This window comes from Cornus florida, unplaced genomic scaffold (genome assembly GCF_030987335.1).
Source record: "Cornus florida cultivar Cherokee Brave unplaced genomic scaffold, ASM3098733v1 CherokeeBrave_3.0.0_Hap2_Chr01, whole genome shotgun sequence".
Classification (NCBI taxonomy): Eukaryota; Viridiplantae; Streptophyta; class Magnoliopsida; order Cornales; family Cornaceae; genus Cornus; species Cornus florida.
In genome coordinates, this window is record NW_026775571.1 from 117,844,225 (window position 1) to 117,864,050 (window position 19,826).

General features: G+C 31.8%; 1 protein-coding gene and 1 non-coding gene across 5 annotated transcripts; both read right to left on the bottom strand.

The window, feature by feature from the left end:
- Window positions 1-6,616: 6,616 nt before the first annotated feature.
- LOC132266507 (sphingosine kinase 2) lies at window positions 6,617-14,696 on the bottom strand. 4 transcript variants are annotated; one of them, XM_059767402.1, is made up of 10 exons: window positions 14,109-14,691; window positions 13,482-13,604; window positions 13,280-13,380; window positions 11,419-11,491; window positions 10,208-10,294; window positions 10,004-10,081; window positions 9,737-9,807; window positions 8,149-8,445; window positions 7,421-7,543; window positions 6,617-7,058 (listed from the first exon to the last, which is right to left on the bottom strand). In XM_059767402.1, exons 1-10 carry the CDS (start codon window positions 14,434-14,436, stop codon window positions 6,867-6,869), a joined length of 1,473 nt encoding a protein of 490 aa, XP_059623385.1. In that variant the 5' UTR covers window positions 14,437-14,691; the 3' UTR covers window positions 6,617-6,866. The 4 variants fall into 4 exon arrangements, with proteins under 4 accessions (XP_059623385.1, XP_059623397.1, XP_059623391.1 ...); XM_059767414.1 differs by having other exon boundaries at window positions 13,482-13,600; window positions 14,109-14,237; XM_059767408.1 differs by lacking the exons at window positions 11,419-11,491; window positions 13,280-13,380 and having other exon boundaries at window positions 14,109-14,696.
- A 4,688-nt stretch (window positions 14,697-19,384) lies between these two features.
- Window positions 19,385-19,456, bottom strand: TRNAD-GUC (transfer RNA aspartic acid (anticodon GUC)). The gene has a single exon. It is a non-coding gene; the product is annotated as a tRNA-Asp (tRNA).
- Between the last annotated feature and the right edge of the window lie 370 nt (window positions 19,457-19,826).

The following is a 19,826-nucleotide window of genomic DNA, read 5'->3' on the forward strand; positions in this document are numbered from 1 at the left end:
GAGGGTGTTTTGGGGATGTGGTTTGATGTGGGCACTTTTGGTAACAACAGTGGGGAGTTTAAGTAAGGTTCAAAACAACCATAAATGTCTAACAACTCTGCAAAAACCAAAGTCAGAAAAGTGGCTACATCGTACGGTCATGAATGGACCATATTGTAATTCAAGAAAATGAACGGTTGAGATCATCATGTCAAATAAGGAGATAATAAATGGCGTTGTTGGAAGCTTATATGTGACCATGCAATTAATTCGTTTAAAATTCTACTCAATTAAACAAGGCATATTGAAATGGTCTTCCTATGGAGGTACGTGAAAATACTAATTCTAGTTAAATATAACTAAAGCAATGGATTTATTTGGTTTTTTACTTTTTTGAATGTCACGGAAAGAACTAAACCCTTTAACTCCATTTCTCTTGTTTTTCGCTTTTTTTGGGTATATACCATTTCAATATTCTACATTTTTTTTTTTTTCTACGTCAATGGAGGAGAATTATGTTGGAGAAAGACATATATCTATTCTTAGATATTTTAATTTTTATTTTCTTTTAATTTGTGGACCATTTCATCTAATATTAATTTAATGGTAGACAATACTCAATTTAAAGAAGAAAAAAAATGCAAACCCCACTAATATTGAATTGTATTAATTTGAGATAAACTTTAATGGGGCAACAGTATTATTGATGACAAGGTATCACTCACAATTTAAATATGCACTCGTAATGATAAAATCAATTGAAATAGATGCATTATTATATATACTTTCGATGTAAGAAATATTTTCTCGTATTAATTATAACTTAATTGAACTTATGCTGTGTGGGCCAAAAAAATTTTAATATATACCATTGATGTCTTGAGATTGAACTGTGGTAACTTGTGATTGTGTTTGAAACTTGTAAGGATGCATGCAATGAATTCCCATATCTTTAATTTTTTTTTATGGGATGCAAGCATTGAATTACCATATATATTTATTAAGGGAAGCCTGAAATGAATTATATATTTTTATGTATTTTCGTATTCATTTTCTCTCTCTCATTAATTGGGTTGAGGACAATGAGGAGGAGTGTGATCGCATATCAAATACTAATAGTTTTTATGTTAGAAGCTTGGAGAACTTAAAGACATAATGGATGGAGTACGTAGTTAATGAAGACAAACATGGAATTAAGATACTTTTGTTTATGATAAGTACTAAAATTATAGAGTGGCGTGTGTAATCTCGACTACATCTAATTGACTATGTTCATTCTCTTGTTTCCTTCGTAAGACGATGCTAACTAGTCACCAAGAGAAACAATTAACGATGTAGTTAGTTTAGCGTTGACGGAAAGCCACATGCACAAGTTTCTTCTTGCTTACAAACTCACCATCAACCTTTTCCTCTATGCCAAATGAGCTTTTACTTAGGAAATAATATATATGAATGTACAGTGACGAAGCTAGCTTAGTCTATTTTTCATAACGTCATCCGAAAGGAATTTTCTAATATTATTGCAATTGACGTGAATTTTTGTAGTGTACAATGATATCATGCACATTTTGATATGTCCTTACGTAATTAGGTCTCATGATATTTTAGATGTTTACGTGATGGTATATATGTAGTTAAAGAAAGATATTAGGGGAATATGAAAAAAAATAAGATAATAAAAAGACTAAAAATGCATATTTGCCATATAGCACTGCTTTTATGAAGTCACATAATAACAATTATGGTAAACCCTCCTTTGAAGTAGTATATTTAGATAAAAATAAAATATATAGTAATTCACAAATTACATGGTCAATTGGCTTGATTAAGTGATTTCATTGTTTGATACCGTCAAAGTTAATAATATAATTTGGTCGAATGAGTTAAAGAAAATAGTATATAAAAGTTTGCTAATTCGATACGAAGTATAATTTTCATACAATTCACTTTCAGTTTAGATGCACACGACCTCGAGCGTCATTTTTAGATAGAAAACTCATGACAAATGCCATGAGAGAGACCTTGTAGTATATACATAGAAGAAAAAAATGTTTGGTTGTACAATTCCCTTTAGATGCACACCTTAATATTGGTAAGTGTCATGAGACAGGCCTCGCAGTAACAAAAAATATAGGAAATTTTTTTTTGCAGCAAATGATTTGAGGATTCCTAGCTGTCCTTTCCTTCTGTCTGTATGTGCGGTATCGGTCCGTGTATGCAAAATACCGATTTATAATTTTATATACTTCTTGTATATAATAAGCCTTTTCAATTGACAAGTAACGTTGTCGCAATTAAATCGGCAGTGAATGCCATGGCTCTTCTTTTCGCGCGTGTTGAAATTTATATATATTACAATTACAAATTCTTATTTTATATATTTGCAAATTGGGTTAATTTAAACAAGTCTACCTTTTACTTTATTGAATTTGTATTTTAAGCATTTTACCGGATCTTAAATAGGGGTGGTAAATGAAAAGGTTGGCTCGGGTTTGGACAGAATTAAATATGAATGGATCGAATATGACTTGTGATCTATTTTCAACTCAAACGGATTAAATATGAATTGGGTGACAATGAGTCAGGTCAACTCGTCATGACTCGTCAATCCGTTTTAGGAGAGGAAAAAATTTATTATTTTGGATAATCTCATTGTTACAGTTTTTTATTTTAGATAGACAAAAACTTATAAAAATATGTATGAATAATTGTAAATTCTCTAATTTATTTTGAAAATTTTTTAAATTTATATTATTTTATTTTGTGACTAGATATGCATGAAGGTAAGATAATATATATATATATATATATATATATATATATATATATATATATTATATAAAATCGTCTGTTAAGCTTTTTCTAGAATAAATAATTAAATGAATAAATTAGGTCGTCCTACTTTGAAATACAAATGTAAACATAAGTTTCAAATAGAGGTTATGAATTTGGGTCTTTTATAAAATGGGTGAAATATGAATAAAAATGGGTAATCCATATTCAACCCATTTGAGTCACTTATTTTGATTCATATTTTAAAAGGGATGGATTTAAACGAGTTGATGGGTCATGACCCATTTGCCTCCGAATCCTAAATAAAGATGGAAGAAAATTTTAAAAGGCTTGCGTTTATAGAATAAATAATTAAAAATATGTATGGATAATTGTAAATCTTATAATTTATTTTGAAATTTTTTAAAATTTATATTATTTTATTTTGTGACTAGACATGTATAGGTAAGATAATATATATATATATATATATATATATATATATATATATATATATATGAAATCATCTGTTAAGCTTTTTATAGAATAAATAATTAAAGGAATAAATCAGGTTGTCCTACTTTGAAATACAAATGTAAATGTAGGTTTCTTTCGAGCTATAGTATTACATACACGAGGAGTCCATGATACAGAGAGAATCTTAGAGAGATAGTGGGAGAGAAAGAAAAAAAAATTGGGATCATGTGAGAGAATTTTATAAATGAATAGGTGGATCTGAGTCAAATAGAGGTTGTGAAATTGGGTCTCTTATATAATGGATGAAATATGAATAAAAATGGGTGATCCATATTTAACCCATTTAAATCACTTATTTTGATTCATATTTTAAAATGGATGAATTTAACAAGTTAATGGGTCATGACCCATTTTACCTCCCGAATCCTAAATAAAGATGGAAGAAAAATTTAAGAAATTTCAAGCTATATTAATTTTCTCTCATTTTCGTTGCACCCAAAAGGATACAAAAGGTCGGAAGCTGATTGGGCAGACCTACAAGTCAACAGAAGCGTGTGAACAAAACTCGTGGTTTTTGAGGTCTCAATTTCCGGCACAAGATGCATGAGAAAAACGTAGAATGACATAGACGTTTAAATAGGGATCGATCGACATACACCACTTTGGAATGTAGCTCATGACTTATACGTGTGCAGACTAATAACAATATACAGGGGAGCACAGCACACGTATATATGCCACCTAGTGGAAATCAATTTTCTTTTCAAGTGATAATTAAGCACATCATGACTTTTGGTGGCCTATATATCTATATGTTAAGCTACGATTATATTTCACAGTCAGTTCTAACCATATGCATGAATTTATGGACTTCTAGCTCTGAGTCGAATATTTCAAGTTACAAGTCTGAATTCAACTAGAATAAATAAAATTAAGAATGAGTTGATTGATTAGTTTAGCTTGAAAGTTGGGTTGAATGGAATAACTTTAAACCCGCTCAAATTACACGCCTAATTCATGGTGGGTTAGAAATGGAATTGGTAGTATCATGCAGAACTAAAGAAGGAATGATCCAAGGGTTAGCCAATCCTTAGCCACAAAGTTCCAAATTGAAGGCGTTTTTGTATGCAAGCGTTGAAAATGGACACACGAGAAGTGCATGTGAGGCTCGTGAGTTTGACAGGCCGACGTGAAAAAGTGTGAAAATGACATTTACGGGAGATTTTGGGTCGCGTCTGGTCTCGTCTCTTGATTCCATTCATTGCACGTTGTATTACATTTAAGTTAAAAAGCCGTCCTTTTATATATATATATATATATATATATATGGCCTAAATCACGGCATGGTTATAGATATATACTCGTACATAATACATATAGAGAGCGAGCGCACAATTTCATGCTTTTTATAAATTTCTCTCTTCTAATTTACTTGGTGCACTTCATGACATTTTTTCTTTTTGGAGAGTCCAATTGTGGGGCCTCTTTAGAGAGATATTAGTTTTTTTTTTTTTTTTCTTTTTTTCCTCCGCCCTAATCATGACATGAAATATATTTACCCAATAATAACTTATTTCTATAAAAAAACTTAACCATCCTTGAGATAATAGTTTTTTTTCCCTTAAATAGTAAGTGAGATATTGGTTGATTTTGCAAGAAATGTAAAAACACAACTAGAAATGGGTATAGAAAAAGAAAGGTCATTTGCTTAAATATTTAACACGTTTCTTTCCATACTACTCATTCTGAAAAAAATAAATAAATAAAAATTAAAAAAAACAAACTTGCAGGAAGAGTCTGGCATCTACTTTTTAAATATGTATCTTTGGGAGTCAGGAATTTTTAATTGGGGGCAAGCTAGTAATGTAAAATTAAAATTTTAAAATAATATAAAACCATTGTAAGATTTTTTTTTTTTTTTAGTGCATGTTTATTGCCTTCGTTGAAATAGATGGATTAGTTATGCTTTTTAATACTTAAACAAAATTCTAATAGAAAACTCTGCCTTTTCATCTCAAATGGTAAGAAATATGATTTTTAAATATATATATTTTTTATTATTCGATAGTAATATATTAAATATTAGAAGACCATTTTTAATATTCAAATATTAAATATCACCTTCAAGTAATCATACACAAGCTAATATTTTTATTTTTTAGTGTTTACTGAAATATTGCTTACACAACATGTCACATTTTTCTTTCAAAAAAAAAAAAAAAAATACATGACACGATAAAATTATATTATTTTTTTTTTCAATTTTTAGGATCATTTGGGTCAATTAATAGAAAATTATAAAGATAATTTAATAATTCACATGAGTTAATTAAGAAGTTAAAAGGCAAGTAAGTACTTTTAGTATGGTTGAGGTATATTTGTTTATTTTACTTAAAAGACATCATTAAACTGTAAATGGAGGTCTTTAACTTGAAAAATATCAAACGTGAGAGGGTGTTACTATAATTTACCCTCCTTCTCCTTCTCCTTCTCCTCCTCCTACTTTTTCTTTCTTTTTCTTTTTTTTTTAATTGACAAGAAACTCACATCCACCCCTACCCTTTTTTATTTTTTATTTTTTTGGCAGGACACTCACATCCACCACTCACTCACTCCACTTTCCTCCTTTGAAGACTCACCGTCACCGTCACCGTCACCGTCACCATTGGAGGTAGAGGAGATACTTGTGGTCTAAATTCGGCTCGAGTCTATAAACCATCACAAATCAATTTAAGAATAATTAGAACTCATTAATCACGTGGGTGACATGCAAGCGCTGACGACGAAGTTAGGCATTGATAGAATTTTTCTACTCTCTTTCACACGTGTATGGAGATTGTGCAGTATTGTCACACGACCAAACTTGAATTCATGATTTATTCAGAAGATTGCAACTCAAACAAGCTTGTCTAATGGTACGAGCTTAACCTGAGCACGTCAGTCAGACATTGTTGTTAACCTAGTTAAAAGGTCACAGTAATACAAGGTTTGTAAACTGAACCTATATCAAATAATAACATTTGTTAGCGAAGGACTCTAATGTGGAATCTGGAAATCTATATATATATATATATTATATATATATCAATCAAACAAACAAAGGACCACTACCAAAATCGGATTACACCATTTTAGAATTTTCTTAGCTCTTCAAGCAGAGCAGGTGGATCCGCCATTCTCCACCTTGCATTTTAACTATGAATTAGAAAACAAACAAATAAAAACTTTTGCAAAACCCTTATTTGAAGTAACGAGACACAATTTATAGACAACCTTTGCAACCCAACAAAAAGAAGTTGAATAAAGATATATATGAGGTATGCTAACCCATCTTATGTTGATTGATAAAAGCAAATATATAACTGAGAAATTGCATAGCAGGTATATATAGTTCAATCAAAACTTTATAAGTCAACTTTAAACTTGAAGCAAGAGAAGAACTAGCATTGCCCAAAAAGCATGCTACAAGCAACTTCTGAAACTTAAAAAATGTTTTTCTATTTTTATTTTTTTTCTCTCTCTCCTTTTGTGATTCTATACAAACAGAATTTATCACCAACCAGTGGCAGTTACTTTTTCTTTTCGGTATTTAACAGTATAACCACAAAATCAGATCCATGAAAAACCAAGATAGAATTCTAAATTGGGGTAAATAGAGTCGCTAAACCTTGATCCACTGTAATTTGGAGCTTGTCATATGCCATCAGGGTTTTCTGATCACACTTGAATGTTCCCTTCCCTCTGGCTAAGACCTCACCATCTGCGTCTATGATCCCTTCCTTGGTCGGGTCCCCAGTTCGTGGGCCAGGCTCCAAAACAAATGCTTTCACCTGTAATTGTTGCAAGAAATGTTAGTGGGACAAAAATGGAACTACCAGACTACCCCTTCACATGTACAGCAATTGGCAGAGCTAATGAATAACCAAGTAGTCACATGTTATATTTTGGAGCACCGAATCAGTGCATTGGATTTGGGATTGGAGGAAGTTTAGTTCAAATTTTGTATTATTTTTTTCCAATCCCAAATCCAAGGCGCCAATTCGATGCCGCCAAACATAGCAATAGTTTCGATGTTCTCAGGAAAATACTATTCCTCCAAATTTTAAGATCCTGAGTACTCTTTTAAAATTAGATCTAATCCCCGAGGGCAAAGAACATTTACAATGACCAAGATAAGTAACAGTAACCTCACCTTAAGGTATAGGACATGTGGAGATTTGACATGACCTCCATTATTCAAATCAGTCATCAATGTTAGCAAGGATAACTTTGAGCAATTCCTAATCATGACCAAATCCAAATAACCATCTGAGAACTGCAACTCAACCAGCAAAAAGAATACAAAAAATCAGTTATGCCCAAAATAACAATTTTAGATTTTTTTATAGAAATTCCCAGCTCAGTGTTTATAGAGAGATTATCAGAGGCAGATGAAGAGTAAGAACTTTTTAATACCAAATGCAAAAATACTATCTCCTAGTTGAGCTCATTAACCACAAGGGACTACTCATTTTGCACATCACGCGTAAATAAAATGAAAATTAGGTATATTTCTTGAAGATAAAACATATTCAGGTGCAAAATAAAGAGGTTTAAAGCTGTCAAAATGTATCAACAAAATGAGTTTGTTTCGCCATTTCTCCAAGAATCAACCAGAAGTAGAAGAAGAATTTAGAAGAAGTAAAGGTGTAAAGGGAGATGGACAAAACTAAATTTTCAGGGAAAGCTACATATCCAAGCCAGCCCTATATCTCGAACGGACATTACAACCAGCAACTTTGCGATTACATAAAAGAATTAGTTTCATAATTGTTTCTCTACTACTTTCTGTGCCCATGATGGGAATCAATTGGCATGGGTTGATCTTATTGCTCAGACGTCCTAAGACATTTAATTAACAGGGGAGGGGAATGGACTAACCTTGGCATCAGGTGCTGCCAGGGTGTCTTCAGCACCCCATGGAACATTATGAAGCCAGATTGAAACAAACGGCCCATCAAGCTTCCTCCAACTTAAACTCTCAACATCAACATTAGGACCACAGTAGCCACATTTCTGAACATCAATATTCTCCCCTTGACTTGGATTACAGATGCTGACTTCACCTCTAGATTCACCTTTTTGGCAGCTTGGCTCTCCATAAGCTTCAAACCCAGGAGCAGGCACAAAAGATATACGGCCATCATATTTCCTAAGATGAAATATTCGTTGAAGAGCCTGAAAAAACAGTAGCAGCTTATTTAACATGACTTTGAGGTCACAAAACTTTACTAATTAATTTTCACAACCGCATTTCATGCTTTCCAAATTATTGTCGAAATAGTCAGATTTTACTATCTCACAGTAGCAACAAATTATTCTTTATATGCATCTTAAATAAATGATATGGAGATCATTCAGTTAATACCAATGATACAGAAAGTTCACATATTTTACAGGAATATTCAGAACTAATACATAGGGAAGTCAGAGTTGATAGTTAAACAGTGGTTTCTTCAGGGGGAACACTATGAAGGCCAAATTTATTGAGAAGTTCAATAGGAAAGTCCATAAAAATAATCGAGGGGCATCAAAGTTGTCCATGAAGTCTTATTGATTGAACATTGATATCTCTAAACACATTTATCAATTTATCAAGTAATAATACAATAGTAAATACAACTCATAATACTAAGAAGACTAGTAACAGTGAAAACAATAATTACAATAACCATAACAGTAACATATAACAACGGCACCGAGCATAGGAAGGACACGCGTTGTGAATTCAGTTTTTTACATATAACGACAACATTTCAAAATTCCAATAGTAACTAGTATATTGATAAACATGTTTAACAAGAACAGCAACAACAATAGTGGCAGTGGCAGCACCAGCAATATTAATAATAGTATGGCAATAATATAACTGAAAAGCTTAATGGCACGCATGTATTTAAAGATTTTTGTGAATAGTAGCAAGACATTGACAAGAAAATTTATATGTACAAGATTTATGGCTCCCTACCACCACATCAATCATCAGCGTTTAAAAGGAATAAGTTTCCTGGGTTACATCACCACATCAGTCATTCTATCCATATGCTGCTCTTGATAGATTTTATATTTTAAAATTTCCATTAATGATGAGAGCTGCTCCTCATCTATGGCCAACTTTTGATATGCGATCAATGTTATGTTTGACATACATATTCTAGGAAGGAAAAGAGAATCCAAGAGATGGGCTAGACAAAATGTGGAACCCACGTGAATTTCTCTCCCTTTTCTTGGGCAAGTCCCGCATGCAGCTGGTGTAAGAATTACACCTGATTTGAAACGTGTTTTTTTTCAAGTTAGACAGAAGTACTTTAACAAGCCATAAGCCAAAAAATGAGCAGATATGAAAGGAAATTCTATATGGTCAGAAGCATCTAACACATATACCGGTCAAAATAACAGAATTTCATTTTCGAAGCAATAACATTATGCAAGTGTGTAGAATATAACAAATCGAAATCAAGTAACTTACATAGACATCTAGACGAGCACTTCCCATCCATCTATACTTCTCAGACTCAATATCAATATCTGCCACAAGACCTGGAATACAATAACATAATGTTGGCAATACTGAAAATATGACTGTGCCATATGCCATTGTCTAGTTTTTAAATATATCACTTCGTCATCAAACTTGTTCCACGAAAAACCACACACAGCATTTTATGAAAAAGCATTTTAAACTGTGCTTGAAATACAGAATCCAGTACCAAAGTGGATGGCATTTATGGCGTACCCCATGCAAGCATCAACACACTAAAAAATCTGGTCTCCCCTTGCAAGATAGTAGCGACATCCAGTGAACGCCTATGCCCTGCCAGTAATCAAAGCATACAGTACAAAAGTTCTTGGATAAAAAACAAAAATAACATGAGAAAATCAAAATGAAAATTTTGATAATATTCAAACAAGAAAATACTTTTAGTAAACAATATGTAACCTCGAATAATAGCAAGAGTAGCATTAGATGCAGTACAGGGATCACCAACAGAATCCAGAATAGATTTTACCATGCCATTTCCAGTACCTGAATTCAAAACATTTCATATCTAAAGTCAACAGAAATAAGCCGTTTACAAAATTTATACAGATACTGAAAGCATAAGAACACCAGTAATGAATGCAGTCAGAGAAAAGTAGCAAAAGACAACTCTTATTTCTGTTTCTTATACATAAATTAGAAAAAATGCTAGAAAATAACGAAAATGAGTTAAAACTATTATAAAATAAAATCCCTATATTATTGGAGTTTTATATAAAATTCTCTAGTCTACTTCCATCTACTTTTTGAAGTATCTTTACCAATTCCATGTGCAGGCCACTGGAAAGGTTCGAGGGATGATTAAAGTAACAAAATCAAAATGTTAAATTGTTAGTATGGCTTTCACATCCAGAAGTGAACAAAATAACAAACGACGTTAGAGTTTCATTGAAACTAAATATAAAACGTAATCCGAAATGCAGTTCAAAAGAAAAAGAAAATAAATTTTTATTGAAAGGAAAAAAAAAAAAACAATGTCCTCGGGTTTGGGGACAACATATACCCACACCCAACATACGTACCAAAATCCATGTCACACAGGTTATGTGATGACTGATAATAAAATTACAAAAAGAAAATGAAGATGTGTACAAAATGTCAAAAACTATATGAAGCAAAGCAATCCAACAAAGGAGATTACTACAGAGGACTTGGCTCAAACTAGGAAAAGAGCCTTTGTGATAAATAAGCGAGATACAAAGTAACAATATCCCAAACATATGTGATAAGGGAGAGGGCACGTGTTTTCCATACTAAAGAGAGGCTTTGCGTTAAATATGTCACAAAAAGTAACAACATACCAAACATCATTAAAAGATGAAGAGTAAAAGCCTGTTCATATGCTACCAGTGAGAAGTGAGAAGCAAACTTTTCCTTTGAGAGGATTATCATGAGTAATTGACTCGTGGAGACGGACACTCCTTATTAGTTCCTAAATCTGGATTACTCATCAATTTGACAGATAAAGTTGGTGAATTTTAGTGTATTACTGCATCATTAGATAAAACTTCATCTAGTTACTATGGTCATTATCATGCCTCAACATTTTTTTTAGAAAAGTTTATGCTCATTTAAAGGGGAAATATCACAAAGAAATGCATTAACAAAACCTGCAGGTACTACTCCAAGAGGCATCCTTATAGCAGATTCCCAATCCTCTCTTTCAAGCAGTCCATTTACTACCTACTAACATTTGCAACTGTGTAAGAAATAGAATAGAGGTCATAATCATGTGCCACATTCAGCACCCAAATAAAGATTTAAACTAGTTGTGATAAAAAGGCAAATGCAAAGTCAACAAATTGGCCTTATATGATTTAGATACCACATGCTTTGTTACACAGACGTGTGTGTGCCAGGTTTGGATAATGTTAAGGAATCAGGCTTATCTAGTCCAAGATAACAGACAGAGAAAAGAATATTAATATTGAGCATGTTTTATATTTTTCTCTTATTCCTTGGAGAAAATAGTGTTTTATATAAAATAAGTGTTTTTTTTTTTTTTTTTACCAGAATTCCACTCATAATAAAATAATAATAATAATAATAATAATAATAATAATAAAGTATTACATATAATTATATAGTAAATTTGAACTACCAAATATGCTTGTTTCTTCCTATCTAATCAGAAATGTCGGACACGTGTACTCTATCTATACTCATGCCACATGTGTGTTACATGGGTACTTTCCACAAGAAGAAGAGTACATTTAAAATTTAAAATAGACCGCATGCAACAGAAGCTAATCTTTATGTAATCCAAAGGTGTTATTCACATAAGCTAAGGAATTGTATACCAATCAAAAATTCCCCACTGATAGATTAATATTAGGGCATGCGATAGGCATCTTTGGGAAGACCAAGGAATTGTTAGGTGAATCTTGAAGAACCCTCTACCTCAGCATTTTAGAATTCATGAAAAAAGGTCACACTAATAACTTAAGAATACAGAAGCCAGTTCACAAACATGTTTCATATATAATAATATTCTTTTTGTAATGGTTTATTCCATGGGTACTTAGATTCACGGTTTTCTCTTGCTTTACTATACATATTTGTTTAGTTATTGAAAGATACGTTTTATGTAATTTGATACCCTTTTTCAGCCATGAAAGGAGTCAAAAGAACACCTTTTTTTCCTTCCTTTTTTACTGGGGAAAAAAAGCAATTTTAAGGAAGCATGACCTATAATTAAACTTTCACAACAATCTTACACAGAATTTCCTTCATGAATTTCTAGTTCAGTTGCAATAAATTGCATTGTTAAAGTTCTTGAAATGGCTAATGGATATTTAAAGGTACAATATCAACATTGGAAGAAAAGTGTTGTGGCACTTTTAAACTATATTTTACTGATTTTTTCCCTTGAATATTTTATAAACCAGTAAACCACCACAGATCAATCTAGTGACAATTATAACTCATTATTCACATAGGTTTGTTAAGCCCCACTAGTTTGCAGCCACGCAGGCGACACTCGATCCCTGAGGACTCTCCATCTCCATGGCATAAGTAAAATTGATTTCTAAAGTCTGCCATATTTGTGTGGAGAGTGTGGAGTATTGTAGGGAGAGTTGAAAGATTATAGAACATTAGATAACTTATAGAGATTCCTAAAAGATTTGGGAGTTATGTAAGTTGTAAATATATATGATATTTATGTGGAGGGTTCTAGTTCTAGATAGTAGAATTCAGCCTAGTGCCTTAACTGTAATGCATCCTACCTATATATATATAGCATAAAAGTTTAGCCGAACCAAAAAGGATGGCTCTACAAACAAGTGAAGGTGAAGGCCACTACAACACACTAGTTAGGAGCATGCAAGCAAGGTGACACTTCTACTGTCTTGGTGCCGCATAACTACAAATCGTGGCATTTCTAAAATAGTGAATTACTGTACCTATTTTAATGTACTAATGGTGAACAAAAACATACCATTCATTTAATATGAAATATAAACAACCCACCTCAACTAATATTCCATCCCCACTAACGCAAACAATTCCATCATATTTTGAGATATCCAATGTTTTAGCCACTTCTTTTGCGTAAAGCTGGTATTTAGTTTCTGAGAGTTAAAATCATATTAAAAAATTAGTAAAAATCCTAAAATTGTGAAGAATAATGACAATTATATAGAACTAAAACAACAATACAAAAAATACAAACCTTGCACCGTAAATTCAACGTTAGCATCCTCAAACAGTGGTTTCACATCATCAAGAAAAATCTTCGATGCAGATTTCTTTCCTCCAAATGGATTCATTAGTATAAATAGTTTCTTCGGCCTACCTATAATAAAACTTTGTTAGTTACTATTAATTACAAAAATCAAATTGAAAATGAATCAAACCAATTCTATTTTTTTTTAGTGATTCCATTTTTTTTAGACCAAAATACTTTAATCAAAATGAAAAAGTTTTGAAATGTTATCACCACTTCTAATGAGAATAACAGTTGGAAGATTCAAATGTTGCTTATTTTTGTACTCCAGTTTGAAATGTTATCACCACTCCCAGGGGAATAACAGTTGGAAGATTCCTTGTTTTTAAACACCTAACATAGCATATCGATTACATTAGTCTAATTATAATACATCTAACACTAAAACAAAAACAAAAAAAAAAATTACTTGTATAATTTATAATTTTTTTTTTCCGAGTTATATCTAATTTATAACTCATAAACTACACATTCGAGTAAGTCAAATGAAACAAATTTACATGTGCATTCCCATACATAAATATGTGTGTTCCAAAATAATTAGAAAACAAAATCAGATGAGATGGATATTACCAAGAGAATCGATGAATTCTTGAAGCTTTTGGCACCAGAGTCGCAGCGAAACCTCTGATGATGGCTCGAAAATGAAGCTCTTCCTCATCAGAGCTCCCCTGCGCCCGACACAGCAGATCTCATCCCCACCTTTAACAACAGCCCTGATTTTAATTCTTGACCCTTCTATGGAGAACCCGAGAACCTCCTTCTCCACCGCCAAGCACCGGTGGCTGCCGCCCTCAGACCACCGTAATTCGCCGGCGGCGGTGAGTGTAACCGGCGTTACAGTTCCGTTGACAATAACAGGATCCGAAAGTAAGGGCTCTCCACCTTCGGACTGATCCATTCAGATTAAAAGCAGGAATTTCTTGTTCTACTTTTGTGTATTGTATTTGTATACGCAGTAGTTGAACGCCGGCGATTGAAGTTCCAATAGAGAGTGGAGAAATCCGATGGACCGGGTTTAATAGCCAACCCGAGTTCGACTATGGTTGCTTTGAATGGTACGCCAAGTGAGGTGGTGGTTGTTTGTTTGCTTTTGGGTGTTTGGAGAGGTCGCTTTTTTATTTTTTTTGTTTTTTTTTTTCTTGGTCGCATGTTGACTGTATGAATGAGTGGTAGTTAAAGTCAACAAAGGCTAATTGTTAAAAAAAGAAAAAGAAAAGAACACTATTGTACCTGTTCAATTTGTTTTCTTCTTTGAAACTAAAACTGAAGTTTCATTAGTAGGTACAAAACTTGCTTGTACAGTACTAAAGTTTTATTTATTTATTATTATTACTTGGCAATTAACTCTAAAAATAATGTAAGCCCAAATAATTTGTACTGACTCTCGCAAATGAGTGATAATGAAATCAATAAATTGATTCAAAACGGCACCGATTGACAATGGTGCGGTGCTCATAGGAATGTCAATTTTTACCGTCCTGCTGAGTCCTGCCCCGCTAATAACGAATATGAGAATACTTTTTATACCGTTGGGGCGGATACGGATACAAATTTTGTATCCGTCGAGGGTCACGGAACGGGTAAGAGTTCAGTATACATATCCTAAGGGCACCGCCCCGCATATAACTATATTTAATAAATTATATATAATATTAGTAAGTTATTTTAGCGGCTTACCCAATTACCCATCTCTTACAATCCTAATTTGGGATGTAAACTTGGTATAAAATTTGCTTTTGTTTTGGTTATAGTGGAAGTTGGAGCTTAGAACTTCTTGTAATTTGATTGTATTCAACTTTTATTTTTGTTTATTATGTTCTCTGAATTATTTTATGTGTATGTTACTTTTTTATTTTTTTTGGGATACATAATTTTATTTATGTTGTGCCATTCCTAAACTTTGCACATTTAAATAGCAAGAGTTTAAGTTCCAAAAAGTGGGAGAAAAAAATTTGTTAGCGGGGCGGGCACAAGAGCACAGTATTTCCTAACGGGGCGGGGCTAGACATAAAAATCCAACCCGTCGAGAGTCTCGGGGCGGGCATGGACTTGACAAAAATTTAAAAGGGCGGGGCGGGATTTAGGGAAACCCTCTCCAAACCCGCCCCGTTGCCATCTTTAGGTGCTTCCAAAATGATAAAATTAGTTATGAAATAAACTAATTAAAGCAGATAATCTTTGGTATTAATTCTTTGTACCTCACTTATGTTAGCGTATTTCTCAATTTTTATGGGTGAATACTATTCGGTTTGAACCGATTTGAAATTTTTTTGAAACCAAACAGCTCCTAACGGGTTCAAAAAATGTTGAACCAAATTGAATCATTTGATCAAATGAACCAAACGAAACCAAATCGTGAGAAATCAATTTGATTTGGTTCGGTTCCATAGTGCTGTTTTTTTCTTCTTTTTTTCCTTTTAGAGAAGTATTTATATTTCAAAATCCAAATGCATATAATAAACCAATTTAAAAAACACATTCAAAATTGTTAATATATTTAGAATTTTTAATTCATTATTCTCTATTACTTTCTGGAATTGAAGTGAATAAATTTAGAATTACTAATAACCTAATACATTCAGAATTACTAATTCAACAATAGACATTCAGTCACAATTCATAAAATCAACAAAATTCAGCCATTGTAAATCAATAAAAAAATAAGAATCATCTAATAAATTGATAAGAATTTAGAGAATTAAAAGTGGATCGTAAGATTGATAGTTGTTACAAACTTCTAATTAATTTGGATTGCATGATTATATATATATAATTTAACATATATGTAACTAAACGGTTTAGTTCGGATTAGTTCAATCCTAAAAGACCTCAAACCGTGACCAAACTATATTTTTACGATTTCACAAATTTGGAACCGTGACTAAACTAAACCGTTAACAAACCGAACCAAACTGTCCGGTCCGATCTAAATTTTCAATTTGATTGAATTTTTGTGCACCCCTACTCAATTTCATCACAGTACCTTATTTGAGATGAATAAATCTTTAATTAGGATGGAGTCTTAAGTTACTGGCATGTATTGCTTATTATAGTTGTGAAGGCTTTTATCAAAAATTTAAATTTCAATCTAACTTTATCCCTCAAACACCTGATACCTTACTTGTTGCTTATTATAGTTGTGAAGGCTTTTATAAAAAATTTAAATTTCAATCTAACTTTATCCCCCAAACACCTAATACCTTACTTGTTGGTCTGGTCTTTGCTTTTATAGTTGCGAGGGCTTTTATCGTAAATTTAAATTTAAATTTCAATCTAACATTTATCGGTCAAACTCCTGGGCGTTGATCCCATTATATTGTGTACAACGCATACACTTAATATTACGTGTGAATTACTATTATTTTGCGTAGACCGCGTACACATTTAATATTAGAATAATACGTAGCAGTGCATTTGTTGCTTGGGAATAATACGTAGCAGTGCATTTGTTGCTTGGGAATTGGGTACTTTAGTTGGTTCCTAAAATAATAGTAAAGAAGAATAGGGATGGTAAAGAAGAATAGTGATTTTAGACCTGCACTGAAATGGCCTCAAAATGTAGGTAATTTTTTGAACACTAAAAGAGTATTTGAACAATGGGTATATAACCAAAAAAAAATACACTTTATCCTATTTGTTTTCACTACTAATTAGGTCTCGCTTTTTTCCTTTTGGCAAAAACTGCACCCTTAAAAAGAAAGTAGGACATTTTCATGATACCTGAATTAACAAGTAGAGTGATCCAAAATCTTCCATTAAAAATAATAATATAATTTTCAATTAAAATACTTTTAGATTACTAGATAAGCATTATTTTTTACTAATAAATTTTAAAATTTTTAATAGGGATGGGTCATAATGGAATTAGGTGGTCTTCTCATTTGTCTTTAGGAAATGTCCATACACTCCGAATCAGAGTTAACTTTGCAATACTTTGATTTTCTGTATAGTTTTAAATTTGGATAGAATTCCTACCTAGTAGTATTATTATAAGAAATAAAAATTTTATAATATTTGCATTCCATTTTTATATTCTTTCATTTATTTCTTAATAAACGAAATAGCACATTTATTCCTTCAAAAATGGAGTATTTTAAATGTACCTTTAATTTGTATAACTCTTGCTACAAGCATCATTAAAAATACGCTGGATAAAAGGTATAATTCGTTACAAAAAATAAAAAATATATTGATATGGGAAGTTCGAAACTAGAGAATTAGACACTCTATCAACTAGGCTCGTATTTGGAGGAATAAAATCTGTAAATGATGATTGATGACTCATCTTTCTCACTTAAACAACTTATATTCCTTTCTGGGAACCAATATTTTAAACTCACCACACACATATATATCATGGTTCGCAGCACTAGTCATCGTCGTAATATAGCTGACTCGGACAAAATTAGTGTAAATTGGCCAATATAGATCGCGTATCAGACTTGTATATATTGATATGGCGAATCATAATGTGTGTGTGTATATATATATTTCATATTTTTAGGTTACAATTTGATCTAATATTTCAAAATACATACGTTGGGAATCTTCAAATTCGCTCTTCGACATGTTACAACATTTATAGAAAATACGTTCGCCAATCTAATATTATTTCCAAATTGATCTAAACAAGCACATTTATATGCCCGACTCGCATTAAGTTCAGGATTTCAAAGGGATGCAAGTAAAAGTGAATCTTCTGGTCTGAGATTTTATGTTTTGGGGTAGGAAACCATTCCACATAAGGTAAATTGGTACTGTCAACTCTCACCATTGCTTTAAAATTTCAAGATGGAGCCATAAAATTGTATAAAAGGGATTGTTTTGAACAATCAATTTATATAATGTGGTATTATTAAAAATTAAGTGAGGATATTTTTAATATTTTAACAAAAAATATATATATATATATATATATAAATTTGTAAATAAAAACATTAAATAACATCTGCCTCCACTGTTATCGTCCATGGTCATGTTATATGATATTTGGAAAATTTCTCTTTGCATCACTAAATTCATTTGGTTAAGAAAAATGATACTCTTACCAAGTTAATGTAACACTACTCATAAATATATAAACAATCTGTATTGTCGATTGCAACATATAAATTGAACATTAAGAATATAAACAATCTGTATCGAGATAAATTAATAGACTCAGCTATATTGAATGTTTAATAGAAACAGTCTGTACAAATGGATTGCAACGTATAAATTAAAATTAAATACTAAGAATACAAACAATCTTTATTTTAATAATATAATTATCAAATAATAATTATAATAAGAAGGTCAATGGTTCAAGTTTTATAAGGGCATGTGAGTGTGTTTTCTTGTCAGCAAAAAGAAAAAAAAAAATTCTATCAACTAATAATTATAAAAACATGGCATCATTGGTTCAAAGTAATCTGTGTGGGTTTCACACCAGTGAAGTAATAACATCATGAAAGTTAACACTTTATGCACCGAAAAAGAAAGCAATTTAAATAATGAATTTAAAAAATTCAAATGTAAATGAATATGATTTGAAATATTTTTTTTCGGGACTCAGTTTCGTTTAGATATTTTTATTTCATTTACATATTGTCCTGCACATTATTTATATTCATAATTTTTAAAATACATCTACACATATAAAAACATTTTCCTTACCGGCCACTCATCAAATTATGTTAATTAGTATGCTAAAGAATATAAATTTAATTATATTTTTGGTTGGTTGGATTAGTGAGTGGTAGAAGCAGAGTTTTGAAAATTTTAGTTTCTTGCACCGAATATAATATAAATATATACACACAAGTATGCATCCTTCATTCAACAAATCAGATGACTAACTAAAAAAACGCCGTTGCCGGGGATCGAACCCGGGTCACCCGCGTGACAGGCGGGAATACTCACCACTATACTACAACGACCCGTTTGTTCGTTCGCTGAAGCGATTTAATCAAGACTGAACTAGGATCCTTAGGCAATTTGAGCTTGCGTATTAAATTTATATAATTTTTTTTTTGAAACTCGCACAATAATTTTATTTTTTAAGACCTGAAAACCTTATAAGAAGTAAAATTTGACCAAACTCAAAAATATTTGGTCATATATTAAATAAGTAAACAACAAATTGTACTAATTTCTTTGAATTGGTCAATTTTGAACTAGATCGCAATATTAGGATTATAGTTCCAAACATCATAGTTCCAAACATCATATGAATAGAGTGGATGGTTAAAAAAAAAAAAAAGACTTAATATCATAAATTTATTATATTTTTTTCTGTAAAGTGAAAAA

Coding starts and splice junctions, on each gene's coding strand:
- LOC132266507 (XM_059767402.1), bottom strand. CDS start 14,436: ATGGATCAGTCCGAAGGTGGAGAGCCCTTACTTTCGGATCCTGTTATT. Junction 7,544..8,148: donor TGGCAGCACCTGATGCCAAG/GTTAGTCCATTC, acceptor GTTGAGTTGCAG/TTCTCAGATGGTTATTTGGA. Junction 7,059..7,420: donor CACATGTCCTATACCTTAAG/GTGAGGTTACTG, acceptor CAACAATTACAG/GTGAAAGCATTTGTTTTGGA.